General features: G+C 37.1%; 2 protein-coding genes across 76 annotated transcripts in view; one reads left to right on the forward strand and one right to left on the reverse strand.

Annotated features, from left to right (window-relative positions):
• PIGN (phosphatidylinositol glycan anchor biosynthesis class N) overlaps positions 1 to 3,009 on the reverse strand; it is a 187,007-nt gene extending 183,998 nt beyond the window's left edge. For 27 of the 50 annotated variants that reach the window (XR_011542793.1, XR_011542791.1, XR_011542787.1 and 24 more), the window contains exons 1-2: positions 2,806 to 2,945; positions 417 to 566 (exon numbers count right to left, since the gene is read on the reverse strand). The gene's annotated coding sequence lies outside the window, so the exon portion shown is untranslated. Of the gene's footprint in view, positions 1 to 416; positions 567 to 2,805 lie in introns of all 50 variants that reach the window. The other 23 variants (XR_011542792.1, XR_011542789.1, XM_070630274.1 and 20 more) reach the window with 8 other exon arrangements.
• The window catches only part of RELCH (RAB11 binding and LisH domain, coiled-coil and HEAT repeat containing), a 114,867-nt gene continuing 99,363 nt past the window's right edge, over positions 2,523 to 18,026 (forward strand). For 13 of the 26 annotated variants that reach the window (XR_011542777.1, XR_011542775.1, XR_011542778.1 and 10 more), the window contains exons 1-2: positions 3,211 to 3,975; positions 5,620 to 5,733. Coding sequence is in view for 18 of the 26 variants with exons in the window: in XM_070630226.1 (XP_070486327.1) it covers positions 3,447 to 3,975; positions 5,620 to 5,733 (643 nt within the window). In the remaining 8 variants the exon portion in view is untranslated. Of the gene's footprint in view, positions 2,757 to 2,916; positions 3,976 to 5,619; positions 5,734 to 18,026 lie in introns of those variants that run through there. The other 13 variants (XR_011542780.1, XR_011542779.1, XM_008537679.2 and 10 more) reach the window with 4 other exon arrangements.

The following is an 18,026-nucleotide window of genomic DNA, read 5'->3' on the forward strand; positions in this document are numbered from 1 at the left end:
ATGGAATGTTTACTACACCCTGAAAAACAATAAAAAATTAGATATTTCTAAAACTTCAAATCAACCAAAAACTTGCATTTAAAAGGTTACTTGTGGTTATTTTAAGGCTATTAAGGCCACAAATAATTTTTTATTTTATTAAAATGACTGACGTACTTGGGGGGAAAAGCAATCTTTTACATTTTCATCACTAAGATACAAACTTTAATGATTAACCTGATTATTTAATGAAACATTAGCTGTAAAGACCTAGATTAATGCAAATCTTGCTAAGTAGAAAGAACAATTCGCAACAATGTTAATAATAAATTACTATAAGTAGATATCAGCAACTATTAATATTCTAGTATGTGTTACTTCAACATTTTTAATTGATAAGTAAACCTCTATGCATTGTGGAAAAGAAAAGTACTTACTGAGAAGCCCAGCCAGTTGAATTGTTATTGGCTTGGAAGGTCACATAAACAAGTCCATGATTATAGGCTGTGAAGTAGAATCAGGAAACTACACATTCATATAGGAAGCCAATGATGGAAGAACTTCTACATGGAACTTCTTACAACTCTCTGAGGAAACATATTTTAATTTTTTTTTAATTTTTTTTTTTGAGGAAGATTAGCCCTGAGCTAACTGCTGCCAATTCTCCTCTTTTTTGTTGAGGAAGACTGGCCCTGAGCTAACATCCATGCCCATCTTCCTCTACTTTATATGTGGGAAGCCTGCACAGCATAGCTTGCCAAGCGGTGCCATGTCCGTACCCGGGATCCAAACCGGCCAACCCCGGGCCACTGAAGCAGAATGTGCACACTTAACCGCTGTGCCACTGGGCCAGCCCCTGAGGAAACATATTTTAAATCTATTTTCAACTTACGTTTTAGAAGTCAGACCCTAAATTAAAGATATTCCCTTTAGACCCTACTAACTTAATTGTCTTTTCTGACTTTAGCTGCTAAACAGTTGATATTTGTTTTATTTTTAAAAACCTGTCAAAGATTCTCAATATATACTAATATTGCATTAATTAATAACTGACTATAATAACCATTTCTTGTGTACTAGGTACCAGCACTGTGACAAGCACATTCCTAATTCTGTATCCTTTCATTATCCCCTTGACAGATGAATGGGAGCGAGGCTGAGAGAAGTTAAGTAACTTTTTTAAGGTCTCACAGCAAATAATTGGTAGAACTGGGATGTGAACTTTAGGCTCTTCTACCTGATAATCACAATCCTCTTCAGGGACCCTGAGTGCAGGATTTTTCTAAAACTCCCCATTACAGACATGAAAATATTGTATATAAGCAATCCATTTCTAACCATGCCCTTTCCATGCCATTCACTAATCCCTCCCATTCCTCCATTCCAGAAATTGGTTCCATTTTCAATCTCTCTGGTAAATTCAATTACAATAAGGATCAGCAATCCTTTTTGCTAAGAAATATGTAACAGGACACACCATTGGCTATTTTACACTATATTCCTAAGATCAGGGATTTTTTTTCATGTTTTTCTTCAAGATACAGCACAGAAAAATATTTAGAATTCCAACATTAGGAGCTAATGTTTTATAAAAAATATTTCAAATTCTTAGTATTAACAATGCCCAAAAAAATTTCTCACAGAAACAAAACAAAAAACCCAAGCCTCATTAAAATGAAAATTTTAGTTTACTGAGCCTGGGTAAACTGAAATGAAAGCCCGCACTTAACTGTTGGCATCTCTTTACAGGTAAACCAATAACCTGACCTATGTTATATAAGAATGCTCTATTTTTACTTTCCACAGAGCTAAAAGAGATACTTTACGGCTTCAATGTAAATGTAACTTACCTGATAACATAATTACTACTACCTATTTATTTTGGTGCTTAAAGAAAGCTATACAGAAAGAAAGTAAATCTTTCTTGCAAAAGTGACAATTTATGTGTGAAGAAAATAGAAGCTCTTAGGAATAGCACGCTAGTACTGTTGACCAGATAGTAACATTCCCTTTACCAGCCCGGATGTAATCAAGGAATGACATAAATGATAAATGTTGAACTTCCAAACTTAGTATACTTACTATATGTGCTAACGTTTGAAAAAGGCAATCAAAACTGTCTAAAGCAACCAAGTTTTAAAATAAGGTTCCACGGTCAATACCTTAATTCCAGCCTAAATGGACAAGTCAGAAAGGCTGGAAGGCATAAGAATAGCTTTGGACATAAGAGAACCGATTTTGGTTCCTTTTATACTTATTGGTGGAATTGACTTGACCAGGTCATTGAACGTCTTTAGGCTTAAGCTTACGTATCTCTCTACCGATGGAACTGCATTTGATACTTTGAAAGGTCCCTGTTGTGCAAATTGTATATTAAATACTAAGTGTTTACTGAGCCCCTAATGGTCTGTTATCCAAGTTGAGGCTATCAGGGTATTCACAGATCCAAACAAATCCAAACCTCAGAGTCCCATTTTGCATTTATTCTCTCCACCTCCCAGACCCCACGCCACCCCGCCCCGCCCGCCCCGCCCCGCCCTTTTAGAGCATTAACTCGGCGCCCAGAAGGCGCTCTCCCAAAGCGCAGGAAGCCAATGCTGTCGCCAGGCCTCCAGGGCGAGCAGGCACAGGGCCGGGAAGGGAAAGAAGAGAATGGAAGCTAAATTCTGACTCCTACCCTGGGCACCTGCTACACGTGCGGAGAAATGTCACCAATTGGCAGCAAACAGCAAGAGAAAGTGAAGCGCGCTAGGGCACCGCGCGCCCGCGGGAATGAGGTCAGTTTCGGTGCCACCGCGCCTCTGTGCACTGGTCCCCGGGCTTTACCTGGGGCTTCTCAGGGTCACGCCTTATCTCGAGAATGAAGCCTTCTGGGCGCGAAGACAGGATCCCGCTCTCAGGGAGAGTTACCCCCTGACCCCTGAAAGGATAGCCAAGAGAATGTTGCTAAACCACCTTCATAACCGCTCCAAGGAAACCGCGGAACGCCGTGACGCCTACCTGCCCAGCGGCTGCTATCGCGATAATCCCAAGTCCAGTCCTCCGGAACGCCAGCCCCCTCCCTCCTCCCTCAGCCAATCAAACAGGAGTGGAGGCGGGGTTTTGCCTTGGAGCGTGGAGCTGGGCCCTCCGTCTTTGCTTGCTGGTGTTGAGAACGGGCGGGGCTGGGGCGGGGCTGGGGCGGAGCTGGGGCGGGAGAGGGGCAGGACGCGCGCCATTTCTCGCGAGACTAGAGACCAGGAAGACGCCTGCAGAGCCCGGCTGCTGGTGCAGCAGCGCCTGAGGCAGCGGGTGCTGCTGCATCCGGAGGTTCTGCCTCCCAGCCTACGCCTGGTCTCCGGGAGGGCAGACGGGACGTGGCCAGGCCAGGGCTGTGGAGGTGTGCAGTGGCTGCTGAGGCTTAGGGGGGATTCAGGCTGCGGCCTGTCAGCCAGCCAGGGAGGCGACCATACTCCTGACAGAATAAGATGGCGGCGATGGCGCCTGGAGGTAGTGGCAGTGGTGGTGGCGGCGTGAATCCGTTCCTCAGCGATTCAGACGAGGACGACGATGAGGTAGCGGCGACCGAGGAGCGGCGGGCAGGACTTCGGCTGGGTTCCGGGGGCGGCCTAGATCCTGGCTCTGCAGACTCGCTATCGCCCCAGGATCCCGTGGCCTTAGGGAGCAGTGCGCGGTCAGGGCTCTCTGGGGAGGCGGCGGCAGCTGCGGTGGCCCTGGGGGGCGGCGGGGAGACCCCGGGCCGATTGTCCATTGATGCGATCGCGGCTCAGCTGTTGCGCGATCAGTACTTGCTGACCGCCCTGGAGCTGCACACCGAGCTGTTAGAGAGCGGCCGCGAGCTGCCTCGGCTGCGCGACTACTTCTCCAATCCTGGCAACTTCGAGAGGCAGAGTGGGACCCCGCCGGGGATGGGGGCTCCGGGGATCCCTGGAGCAGCCGGCGTGGGAGGCGCAGGAGGTCGGGAGCCGAGTACGACGTCGGGCGGGGGACAGCTCAGTAAGTGAACGCAGCCTGTCACTCGGGCAGGGTGGTTGGGATAGTGGGGGAGGGTTTATTTCTGGGCGGGTACTGAGTATTAGGAACGTTTTAGAGGGAGAGAGTTGGAGAGGGTGGGGGTCTTTGCGGTGGACGCAAAAGTATTTGGCAGTGACTGTTCTGTCTGCCTGCCTCCAACCCTTGGCTGCAGTTGCACTTTCTCCTGGCTCCCTTATTGGTGTCGGTATCTATAAAATATCCAGGGTTTCTAGTTCACTGGCTTTTACGGGACTCCAGAAGGCTTGCAAACTGGCTTATCGCTTTCATCTTTTTCCGTTTTCCTCCAATCTCCTGAATCACCACTACCAGGAAATAGTGCCTCTTAAAAAGCTCGCAGTAATTCTTTGACTCAAAGTCAAGAGAGAGTAAAGACTAGGAAGTGTTGTTGCTCTCTGTGCAAAGCCAGATCCAGTAAAGACTCTTTGTCTTTGGGATGACTTTCTTACTCTAACATTGGGTTTTCTGTTGCATAAAATATGTTCTGTTTAAATAAAATTAATTCAATTTCGGTGTCTTAATTTCAGTAGTTTCCAAAATTACAGGAAATCTGAGGAGCAGGGCAGGAAATTCTACCTGCAGTCTGTCTCGTGCTCCCACCACCTCGCAGGCTTTTTTTCTCTGCAGAAGTTAGGAATTTACTTTTTTACCTTGTTATAATCATTTTTGTCAGTATAGAGTAATCGTTTACTCCATTCATCGTATTTTATAAGCGTTTTTATGGCTTGGAAACGTACGGCCATCAGGAAGTATACTGGATTCCCAGTATCCTCTTTTGGGAGGCAGCTTGGATTTTCCTTTACTGATGGTATGAGATGTTTTAGTGTGTTATATGAGGCCAACCGGAATTTACTGACAAATGTTAAATATACAATTTTAAAATTGTATACTAAATGGTTATTTTTTTGTGTCTATACTTTTGGATTGTGCCAGAGACTTACATTGCCGAACTTAGATGTAGTGAAAGTGCAGAGAGCATTTTCTAGCAAGGTGAATCCTAAGCGGATTTCCCTCTTGGATGTGGAATTTTCTCAGTAGGTATAACTTGCTTACTCAATGTGTAGGATAATTTCTTAGGAAGAGATTTTCTCATTGCTGGCCTTTAAGACTGTAAAATGTAACAGCAGTGTAACAAAATTGTGATGTGGTTGGGCTTTTTTGTTTGTTTGAAGATTTCTAAATTATCTAATAATGATTTTCACCTGACAAGCTGTACTACTTCCTCAGACCCGCCTCAAATGGCATCTTTGTAAGCGCTTCCCACACTCTCCATGCTTAGGTAGTTGGCTGGTTCTTTAATTGTGCTACTTTCAAACCTCAGCCATAGCCTTTAACTCTGTTTTGATTTGTTGACAAAATTATTTTTCTCCATTAGATAGTCACTTCTTGAAGGACATCTTTAATATTCTTCACACTTTGTACACTCCCTGGCCTATTGTTGAACATAACTGAATTGCATCTGCTCTATTTTTCTACTCTATTGATATAATGAAATGGGTTATTCCTTATTCTGTTTAGTCTAAAAGACTTTCTTAACCTTTCAGCCTGCCTTATTACGGTTTGATATCATTGTTTATAGTGAAAATTTCTCTTAAAAACTTTTTGTAGGGGCCAGCCCGTTGGCGCAGCGGTTAGGTTCACACGTTCTGCTTCGGCGGCCCAGGGTTTGCCGGTTCGGATCCCGGGTGCGGACCTACGCACCGCTTGTCAACCCATGCTGTGGTAGGCATCCCACATATAAAGTAGAGGAAGATGGGCACAGATGTTAGCTCAGGTGCAGTCTTCCTCAGCAAAAAAGAGGAGGATTGGTGGCAGATGTTAGCTCAGGGCTAATCTTCCTCAAAAAACAACAACTTTTTGTATGGAAATAGTTATATTTATAATTTAACTCTTTAAATGTTTTAGCAGTGTAACAGAGTAAAAATTGACTTCTCAATGCCTTTGCATTATCCATCTTTATAGTTTCTTGAAATTCGAAGTCTTGTGATCAAAATATATTAACTACAGTCAGATATTCGTGTGCACCTGTGCTTTTCTATCATCTTCATTATTTGGATATGTTTTAAGTACTGGAGATATAGATATATCTATAATATGTTTTCAAGTTAATGCAAAGCAAATGAGCAATAGAGAAAAAAATCAAACTTATCCATCATCCTGCCAATGGTATTTGCCTTTCATGTCTTTTCTATGTATATATTTTAAAAAGCAAGAATTGGATTAAGCTGTTTTGTATAACTTTATATTGTTTAACAGGCAATATAATTTTTACCATCAACTTTGATGTAAAATTGCATACAATAAAATGTACATTTTAAGTGTACAGTTTGAGGAGTTTTGAAAAGTGAATCACTACTACAATTAAAATATACAATGGTTTTATTGTCCACAGAATTCCGTCATATTTCTTTGCCTCCGCTATCCCCAGTCCCACCTTTAGACCATCACTGATCATTATAGAACAGGATTTCTCAACCTGGGCCTGGGTACTATTGAAATGTTGGGTCTGATAATTCTTTGTTGTGGCTACTGTCCTGTGCAATCTAGAATGTTTAACAGCATCCCTGGCCTCTCTGTCCACTAGATGCCAGTAGCAACCACCCCTCCCCCATCCTCCAAGTTGTGACAACCAAAAGTGTCTCCAACATTGTCCAGGGAAGGGGAGGGCAAAATTTCCCCAACTGAGAACCACTTCTATGCTTAAGTTTTGCCTGTCCTAAAATTTCATATAAATGGGATCATGGAGCATATATTCTTTTCTGTCTGGCTTCTTTTGCTCAGCATAATGTTTTTGAAATTCATCTTTGTTTTTGTCTGTATTAGTAGTTCATTCCTTTTTTGGTTTATCCTTTTATCTGTAGTTAGACATTTGTGTTTTTCCAGTTTTGAGCTATATGAATAAAACCCATGAATATGCTTGTACAAATTTTGCATGGACATATGTTTTCATTTCTTTTGGGTAACACCTAGGAAAGGAATTGGTCGGTCATATAGTTAATATGTATTTAAGTTTATGAGAAACTGTCAAACTGTTTTCCAAAGTGGTTATACCATTTAAAATTCCCATCACCAGTGTATGACAGTTCTAATTTATATACATCCCCCAAACTCTTGGTAGTTTCAGGCTTTTTATTTAACTCATTCTTGTGAGAGTGTTCTGGTATCTCATTGTGGTTTTCATTTTCATTTCCCTGGGAACTAGTGATGCTGAACTCCTTCTGAGCTTTTTGCGATTAGTATAGCTTCCCCTTTTTTGGTCTCATTATTGAATTGTAGTTCTTTGTATATTCTGGACCCAGGTTCTTTATCAATATGTGTTTTGCAAATATTTTCGCCCAGTATGGTTGCCTTTTCATTTTATTTTTAACAATGTACCTGATGAACAAAAGTTTTTCATTTCGTCAAATCCAATTAATCAATTTTTTTCCGTAATGATTCATGCTTTGTGTGTCCTATATAAGAAATATTTGCCTATCTCAAGGTTACAAAACTTTTCTCCTATATTTTCTTCTAGAAATTTTATAGTTTTAGCATTTACATTTAGGTCTATGATGGCAGGACTGCATTTTAATAAGGTATCATAAAAAGAAGAAATATTTCTGAAATATTCCTCCTATAAATGTGCAGACATTTATAGCAAAAAACTTTGTTTAGTACAGTTTAAGTACAAATGCATTGTATATGTCAGAATATCAATGCCTGCAAATGTCTTAATCCGGTTAGAAAATAGATAAATGCTAAAATAAAACTGTAAAACTGCACATAGTACAATGTTTTGAAGATTTTGATGAAGCTCCTGATCACACAAATTATATTTTGGGAATTATAAGGATGAATCTTTCTCTAGTACTGGACAACTGCCTGTTTTTAAAGATCCTCTATATTCAATTCTAGCATCTTAATTGTTGTTAGTTGGGTTATGATTTTATAAAACTCAATAAGAACTTTTTGGTTGATCATAAATAGTATAAAAATTGGTAGTATAGATTATCTAAAACAAATTATTTTGATCTGTTTTTATATATATTTTGTTTCTGTCTGATCTGAACATTTATAGTACTTAAGAATAATTGTATAATCTAAAGTAGTTTCCTTTATTTAATGAAGTCTAAAAAAAATTTAATTTCACAAGATTTACTGAATTATTTATGTAAAAGTCTGTTGATGGGGCCAGCCCTGTGGCCGAGTGGTTAAATTCGAGTACGCTGCTTCGGCGGCCTAGGGTTTCCCTGCTTAGGATCCTAGGCACAGACGTGGCACCACTCATCAGGCCATGCTGAGGTGGCGTCCCACATGCTACAACTAGAAGCACCCACAACTAAAAATACACAACTATGTACCGGGGAGATTTGGGGAGAAAAAGGAAAATTAAAATCTTTAAAAGTCTGTTGACTTAGGTTAATACTATAGTATAGTAATGCTTTTAAAATACTTTGAGAAGTCTTTGTGTTGTAATCTTTTTTTCTTTACTAAAAAAGTAATCCATATTTATAAAAGATTCATTATCAAAACAATTACAGCTATAAGTTTTATGTTTTCAGTAGTAGAATTTCTACTAACTGAATGAAATTGCTTTTAAGAAATGCTCTAAGGAAGCCTCATTGTTTGATAAATTGTTATACCATCGTTGCAATGTTCCTACTAGTTCTGCTTGATGAACTAATTAGGTCTTCTGTATTTAATATTACGTGTTTGCATATGCACATATACATTATTTATATGTTTTCCCTCGTATTTTTGCCAGTCGAGCCAGAATAACTACCATTTAGTAATTGTTTTGTTTTTCAATTAGATTGCAAGATAAAAATTGTGACGGTGTCATCAATGAACACTGAGCAGATTGTGGTATCTTAGCCAGAGGAATGCTGGTTCCACTTGAAGCCTTAGAGTTCTAATCAAAATTGAACTGTAATTTCCTAGGATAAGCCCAGTTTTTTGTTTAGTAGAGACAGTAGGTGGTCAAATGGGGAAGACGAATAACTTAAACCTTTCAGTGATGGATTTCTTTTGTTCTGTATATACCAAGCCTTCAAATTTTCATAAGGCAGCTTGTCAGGAGGCGGGCATTTATGATTGAATGTGATAATTTCACTTGTGAGCCTGCAGCCTTCTTGAGTCGTCTTCCTCCTTTTTAAAATTTTCTGTTTCATGATCCTACTTATCTTTTCTTAGAACTCTCAAAGAGTACCTCTCTCACTGTGCTCAGTGTTCTGTTTTTAGTATCACCACTGCTAAGATGTCGTGATTACAATCCTCCGAAGTTCCCATCTCTTCTACTTTATGAAGTAGTCCCTCCCTGTTAGGTTGGAATTGCGTTTAGTGTTCCCTCCAGCTTCTGAGAGACAAAATATCAACAAAATATTTCTAGAATGTATCAAGCTGACTGCTTTTAGCTGAATGAGACTTTCCACTATTGTCTGGATCATATGAATTCCTAAATTTATCTGTTGCACAACTCATTTTTCTTGCTTATGCCTTTTGCAGTAGTTTCAAAATTATTATTAATTCTTGCGGAAATTTAGTTAGATATTTTCACTGCCCAGCACAGTGACTTAAATATAGTTGGTATCCAATATTTTACAATAATCAATGTATTTATGAAATTGTGTGATCAGTTAAGGATTGTAAGGAAGGATGTTTCATGTATGTCCTTGAGCTTATGTTCTTGATGGAGAGACAAGAGTAACGCATGAAAGAACTATAGAATAGTCTTCCGCGATACAGATAATAGTGTAAACATTCAGATATGGAAAAATCATTGTCAATTGTAGTAATCAAATGGCTCTTGTGAAGAAAGTAAAATTTAAATTTGACCCTCAAGGACAGGTGAAATTTTGAATAAATGGTAACTTTATTGTTTGGCCATATTTAACTCTTTGTCCTGAGTGAGAAAAAGTAAAAGGAAGTGAGGGTAAAGAAAAGATAGTATTTATTTTTTATTTTGCCTTGTTTAAAATATCTGGGAACATCCTTTACCATCATCTGGCTCTCTGCTTAATAAAGTGATTCCATTTGGGTAGTTATAAAAATACAGTATGACATTTCAAGCCATTGTGGTACTTTGGCTAAAAGGAAGCAAGATAGGGGTATTAATCAGGGAAAACAGACCTTATTTCTGTCAAAAATTAAAATTACACGTTCTGTTTTTCAAACAAGACAGTTAGGGATGATCTCTAGAATGTATGCTTGTTTGTTTTTTAAAAAGCTTGGTTAGAAAAACCTTCCAGAATTGATATAATTTTCATTTTGTTTAATATTTTTAGGTCAAAAACTAAATTTGGTTAATGTGTTTTTATATAGCTTTTAACTGTTCCCTGCCCCCTTGTTTTATGATGATCAACCACCTTGGTCTAAAAATACAATCTTCTATCTAAATTACAAATATCAGTTGAGAGAGGTTGTTTAATATTTTTATAAATATTAACTAAGTTTGGTTAATGTGTTTTATATAACTTTTAACTGTTCCCCGCCCCCTTGTTTTATGATGATCAACCACCTTGGTCTAAAAATACAATCTTTTATCTAAATTACAAGTATCAGTTGAGAGAGGTCTTAAATATTAACAGCCGGTTTTTTTCTTATAGGTAGCTGTTTTTACTGGCGTCTACCTATAAGGACTGTGAGATTTGATGATAAATTATGGTTTCTAAATTATTTATACTAAAAACATACTTGTTATTTAACTAAATAGTGTTTTGCTCATTGGTCATATTTTGAACACTGCCTCTTTGATTGACTTTTTGGGGATTTGCATTAGTTTGTGGTTGATCTACTTCAGTCCCTTATCGTATGAGTATTTGTTTCAATATTTCAATTGACCTTTTTGAGATATAATTGACATGTAACATTTTATTAATTTTAGGTGTATAACCTAATGATTTCATATATGTATATATTGTGAAATGATTGCCACAAGTTTAGTTAACATCCATCACCACACATAGTTACACTTTTTTTTCTTGTGATGAGAACTTTTAAGATCTACTCTCTTAGCAACTTTCAAATATACAATACAGTATTATTAACTATAGTCACCATGCTGTACATTACATCCTCAAGACTTATTATCTTATGACTGGAAGTTACTACCTGCACTTAACTTTTGAACTGGTTGCTGGCCCCTTTTCACTGAAATGTGGGACACTGATGACTCTCTAATTCCACATATATGTATAGTTTCTACAAACTAAGGAAATCTGCACAGGAAAATCTGAACAAGTTGAGTGTAAATTGGTTAATTTACTTTAAATATAGATTTCTGAAGAATGAATACCCAGTGCAATTAATACAGCAATGGTACTTACTAGGATTCAACCGAAGATAACACTTAACTACAGCAGGCTCAAGAAGAATGTCCTAGAACTGGTATGTTTGGATTATAGCGAGATACGTGACATCTCTCATGTTGGTGTGAACAAAATAGAGAAATATGGGCTTGGTAAGACTTCTGTGGAAAGGTATGTAACTGATAAAACAATAGTAGTTATGTCCCAGTCCACACCAGCTACATTTTGAACTTGTTTGAAGACCGCTGGACTTGTGCTAGTGTCTCGTCTTCGGTTCTGCCTCTGCTACTTCCCACCTCTGTCACTTGGGTAAATCACTTAACCTTCTGAGCCTTCTTTTTCTGTGTAAAGGAGAGTAATAATTTCTGTCCACTACTAGTCATAGGGTTTTAATGAAGTTCACATGAGAGTATGTATGTGAAAGGGCTTCAGAAACTCATTTTATAATTGCTTCTTTCTTTTATAAGGAAAGATATGAAGCAATGAAGGAAGACTAAGTCGGATTTGCTGATGGTGAAATATCGAAAAAGATAGATGATCTAACAATACTAATTCATAGGGTTAAACTGAGCTAATGGATAGATGGTGTCCTAATTAAAATAATAGCACTTAAAATAATAGCACTTCCACCATATTTTTGCATTCTGCTTAAGCCATATTTCTAACTAAAAAAGAAATAGTTTAAAAAACAGATACTAGGAACTTCTGTACTTGAAATTCACATGAAAATTTGATAGTATTTCTATTTGGGTAACCACTGTAAATAAGATCAAAGTCTGCTGATTTTAAAGGAAAAAGATAACATAGTATAGTGAGTTAAGAGCACAGAGTTTGAAATGAGACTACCTGGCTTAGATCCTGTTTCCGCCACTTTTTTACCCTTGTGACCTTGAAGAAGTTACTTAATCTCTCTATGCCTCAGTTTTCTCATATAAAACATGGGGATAATAGTACCTACATCATAGGGCTGCTCTGAGAGTCTAATGAGTTACTATTTATTAAGTCATTGGCAGTAAGTCTATATAACTGGAAAGTAAATTGTTAAAAGGCAAACATTGTTAGGATTTTGTAATGGTTCAGTAAATCTTCTACTATATACTTAATGAATTGTATTTTATATCTTTAAAGGCATTGTACAGACAGTTTTACAGATATTTTAATTACCTTCATGTAAGTTATGTTTTAACTATTAATTTCTTCATTTTGAGTTCTTAGGCAATGGTTAGTTACACAATTTTATAATTAACTGATGGGCAGAAAAGGAGATTTGTCTTTATTTGGATCTTAATATTTTTAAATAATCAATATACATTACCATTTACAGAACAAATACTTTAAAAGCAAGAGAAGAGAGGTGCACAAATTGAGCTGAGGAACAGAATACAGACTAGAAACAAACTCAGTGAGTCTTGTTATAGGAAAAAGAGTGTCAGGTCAGTGGGGGAAGGGGAAACTATTCAATAAATGATTTTTCTCCCTCTGCACAGAAATTAAATTATTTCTTTGTCTCCTACCATATATATATACACACGCACACACACACACACACACACACAGACCAAAACAAAGTCTCCAAATGGATTAAAATACTAAATGTGGGGAATAGAACTTGAAAACTTTTTGAAGAAAATATTAAAACATATTTGTGACCTTGAGATAAGGATTTCTTAGGACATACAAATCACAGCTTTTAAAAAGGTTGATAAATTTGTATCAAAATTAAAATTCCGGTATGTAAAAAGATAAGATAAACAAAGTAAAAGACAAGTCGTAGACTAGGAGAACATATTTGCCACATATATAACAGTCAAAAAGTATTTCAAATATAGAATGCCTACAAATGACTAAGAAAAAGAAAAATAACCTAATGAAAAATAGGTGAAGAATATAGATAATTCAAAAAGAAGCCAATGAAAGGATGCTCAAATTCACTAGTTATCAGGGAAATGCATTTCACAACACCCAATTTTTTTGGCAAAAATGAAGATTTAGTATACAATGCTTAGTATTGCCTGAAATATAGAGGAAGCAGGCCCTCTCGTGGTACCTGTAGAAATGTTGATAGAACTGCTTTGAAGAATATTTCGACAAAATCTAGTAAAGTTGAAGATGTGCACACCCTTCAACCCAATTTTTTCCACATAGAAGTATATATCTGGAGCTCACGAGTGTGTGAAACAAGGCGTGTACAAAGATACCCACTTTATAACAGCAGAACATTGGAAACAATCCTTTTGGCCATACAGAATGGAAAAAATAGTTATGCTGTGTTCATAAAATGGAAACTTAGCAGCCATTAATCAAATCTCAGATCTGTTGTACCGCATTACATATGGTATGATACCATTATGTACATTTTCAAACACATAAAATAATACCGTATATTATTCATGGGTACTTATCTATGTGTGTTACAAGTATAAAAACATCAACTGGAGTCACACAAATCCATTACTGTGATTGCTTTTGAGGAGGGAAAATTAAGGACATGAACTTTTTCTCTAAGATGGTATTTCTTTTTAAATTGTGAAAAATGTTAACAGTTTGTATCGGATGGTGCTTATATGGTGTTGTCCTTTGCACTTTTCTTTTTGAAAAACAAAGCAGTATATACTGGGCTTTGTGAAAATTTGCATGTAATTAATTCTGGCAAAACAAAGAAAATTTGTAATAGGAATTGACTTCACTGTTCCACCATTAATTGGCACCTAATCCCATAATCTGTGCAGTGTGAACAGAATTTGGTGTTTTTATGACATGAAATACCGTCTTCTCTCAGGTATGTGAACACAAAGATTCTATTTTGCCTGATAAGTTATTTCTTCATATGCATCTGGCATATGTCTACCTTTCTTGTTATCTTATATTGAATATCAGTGTCTTATATCATCTTCTAATTAAATTTGCACAAAATAACAGTAAAAAAAATGTCATTCTTTGTTCACAAACTATTGGTACAAAGGTACGAGTTATCTATTCTCGATCTCCTGTTGCCATTTGTAACCTTGAGGATCAGTTTTGTTTGGAAGGGAAATCTTCAGGTAATAATTCTTAGTATAATGTTGACACAGATCTCTTTTAGAATATATTTAGCATGTTTCAAGTGAACAGAATGATTTTATACCATTATCTTTCTAGTGCATTGGATGAGGTGTCTTGTAAAGATTCTGTATATGTGTGTGAAAGTAGAATTACCATTGGAAAAGCACCTAGCAACAGTCTTAAAGTTTCTAATTTTTCTACTCAGGAGTAGCTCCTTGTTATAGACTTTCTTTACAGTCATGGTTAAGATTGAAGCTTTTTTTTTCCTTCAGGGATAGATGTGTGAGTAAGGAGAGTTGACCAAAGAATGTAATGTGGAATGATAAGAGTTATGAATCTATCACCAAAATCTCTAGTTACATTTTGTTGTTCTTAATGATCAATATTTGCATTTTGTACTCTTTAATAAGTCACAATAGTAAGAATACTGATTTTAATTTTTTGTTTATTTATTTTTTTGCTGAGGAAGATTTGCCCTGAGCTAACATCTGTGCCAATCTGCCTCTATTTTTCAGTACGTGGGCCACCAGCACAGCATGGCCGCTAACAGAGCAGTGTAGGTCCATGCCCAGGAACCAAACCCAGGTCACCAAAGCAAAGTGTGCTGAACTTTACCAGTAGGCCACAGGGGCTGGCCCAAGAATACTGATTTTTGTCTTCTAAACCTTTACATAACATGTCCATATCAAAAAGGTAGCCCGTATTGATAGGTGATTTTTTGATCTATCATCTCACTGGACTCTTGCTAACAGATTTTTTCTATAAGCAACATTGTCTTCTGAGTGTAATTTTGATAAAAATATGTGTGACACAAAGGTTAGAAGGTAAAATGTATACTCATACACTGTTGATAAGATACTCTTTTGAGAGTAATTTGGCAGTTATCTATCACATTTTAAAAATACATGTTCTTTAATCTCCAGTTCCATTTCTATAATATATTATAGACCTGCTTATTTGCATTAAAAAAATTAAATCAAGTTTTTAAAAATATAATTTACAAGTAAAGATATTGAAGATTGACAACAACTTAAATGTCCAACAGTAAGGGGTTGGTTAATTAAAACAGAACAATCTCTATATGCTGATGTGGAATGATCACCAAATTATATTATAAATTGAATAAATTAGGATGGAGCTAGTATGTAAATCTTTCCATTTATGCACAGAGAGGGAGAGATTTGCATATGCCTAGCGTATTTTAAAAGGATACATAGAAAAGAGTCTAAACAATGATTGTTGCTCCAGAGGAGGATTGCTGACTGGGAGATGGGCAAGGGCTTGCTTTTTCTTTCTATGCCTTTTTATATTTTACCACATATCCTGTCTTAAGTGGCAGTACTGGGTTTCCGACCCAGATCACTAAGTCTGCACTCTTTCCATTACACCACAACCAGTGCCTTAAGTCGACTTGAAAACACAGCTCAGCATAAGTTCTCAGGTCTTTTTGGTATATGATCAGGCAAAGTATCTTAATAATTCTTTCAGAGTACATCTTATTAACTCAGAGTAGCCAATCTTCTTAATGCAGAAGGCAGGTCAGGTAGTACAAAATTGATCATTTAAAAAATAAAGTGACAAACTATAGTACCACACTAAGGCAGAGGTGAATGAGCTGCCTAGAGCTTCACTTAATTTCATCGAGGTGTCCATACTACACAGCACTGAATCCAAACCAGGGTGTGCATATCCAGCGTGTGTTTGTAGGATATCGGGTCTGTAGACCAGGATCGAGTAAGCCTGGAATTAGAGCCGAATACAGTCACCAATTGTTCTTCTGAATGAAATAATCTTACAAGTCTGAATTAGTTTGTACCCTTTTTCAATCTTGAAGCTTTGCTGCCTAGTTACATCTAAGTTTCTGGGTCTAGTCATGGAGCATGACTAAGCCTCAAGGAGGAGGAGACCGCAGTTGCAATCAAGGGTGTAGCCTTCTTCCTGAGTTTCCCACCTATTATGTCAAAAATCCCCAGCAGTCAGAAATGCTGTTCATTTGTTTTTGAAACCAGTTGGTCCTGTTGTAGGTAAATAAGATTGCTCAAGGTAGTGTCATCATGTTTTCTGTTATTTCTGACCCCCTGTCAGTTCTCTGCTTCTGTGCTGCCTTAGTTCAGGCCTTTAGCTCACATCTAGACCGTCAGTGTTAGCCTTATAACTGGTTCTTTTCTTTCATCCTTATTCTTACCTGATTTTAAAAGCAATTATTCATTCATGTCACTCCAGCTAAAACCTTTTAAAATTGCTTTCTCTTGTCCAAAGCAACTTTTCCAGCCCTTTTTTATTATCAAAATTATTTATTATGGGGGCTGCCTGGTGGCATACTTTTTAAGTTTGCACACTCTGCTTCAGCAACCCAGGGTTCCTGGGTTCAGATCCCAGGCACAGACCTAGCACCACTTGTCAGGCCACGCTGTGGTGGCATCCCATGTAAAGTGGAGGAAGATTGGTACAGGTGTTAGTTCAGCACCAATCTCCCTCACAAAAAAAAAAAAACAAAATAAATTATATTTTACAGAAAAAGAATTTATAAACCTGTTTAGGAATTTAATTTTTTCTCATTTTTACATAGTGTATGATAAAAATGACTAAAATATTTTTTGTGAATATTTATAATCAAGTTTTCCCTATAATTTTGTTTCTTCCTTCCTTTTCAACCATATTGTCCATATACAAAACCTTTGTTGTACTAACATTGTTTACTCAGTGTTCCTTGAACATATTTTTTATTTCCCTGACTCAGTGCCTTTGTCCATATTATTTTTCCTTCTCTTGAAAGCTTATTCTCCTTCCTCCTTTTCTTCTTTCCAGATCCTCTGTATCCTTAAAGGAAGGTTTGATTCATGTTCCTTCCTCTCCCTGAAGCTCCTCCAGCCATAGTGAGCTCTAAATCCTCTGCACTTGCGGCATTTTTTTGTTTGTTCCACTTATGGAAATTAATTATACAGAGACAGAGTAGTTGTTTAATAAATGTTTAGTTGAATTAACTAACCAATACTCTTTACCACTCAGCAGATGGTCAATTTTTCTGATGCATTTAGTTTTTAAAGTTCTATATGATTTGCATAAAACATACCTTTTCAAGAATCTGAGAGTAGTTTTTTTAACTATTGTAAAAGTACATTCTGTCATGAGGACTAAAATATTAAATGTAAATATAAAAAGGACTACTTTCATATGTGATTTATAAAATCCATCTGCATGCCTTATGGTCACACTTTGTAATGGATTTGGTTCTCAGCTTAATAGAAATTATATACAGGCAGGTTTTAGCAGTTTGCCAACTATGATAAAAGTACCTGATCATTCAGTTTTTGAGTTATAAAGTGAATTATTGAGAAGTTACACAATCCTGGAATTTAAAGAAAGACTTTGTGGTGTACTTCGTATTAGAATATGGTAGCTTATTTCTTAATAAAAGAGGCTAATTTTCCCAAACTTTTTCTCTTTTATATTAGCATATTTAGAAAGGCATTTGCTTGCACTGGAAGAGAATTGTGGCTGAATCTGAAGAAGCATATTTATCTTAGAGCTGTAATATTACCTGTTATAATGTCTTAATATCCAAAGTACATTTTTTTTACAAAATCTGTTATACCTTAGTCCAATCAAAGTTGAAATGACTTCCATAAATATTTTTTTCTGACGTGAAATAAATTTTAATGAATTAGGAGACTTTTACTTTTATGA

Source organism: Equus przewalskii, chromosome 7 (genome assembly GCF_037783145.1).
Source record: "Equus przewalskii isolate Varuska chromosome 7, EquPr2, whole genome shotgun sequence".
In the NCBI taxonomy this organism is placed as follows: Eukaryota; Metazoa; Chordata; class Mammalia; order Perissodactyla; family Equidae; genus Equus; species Equus przewalskii.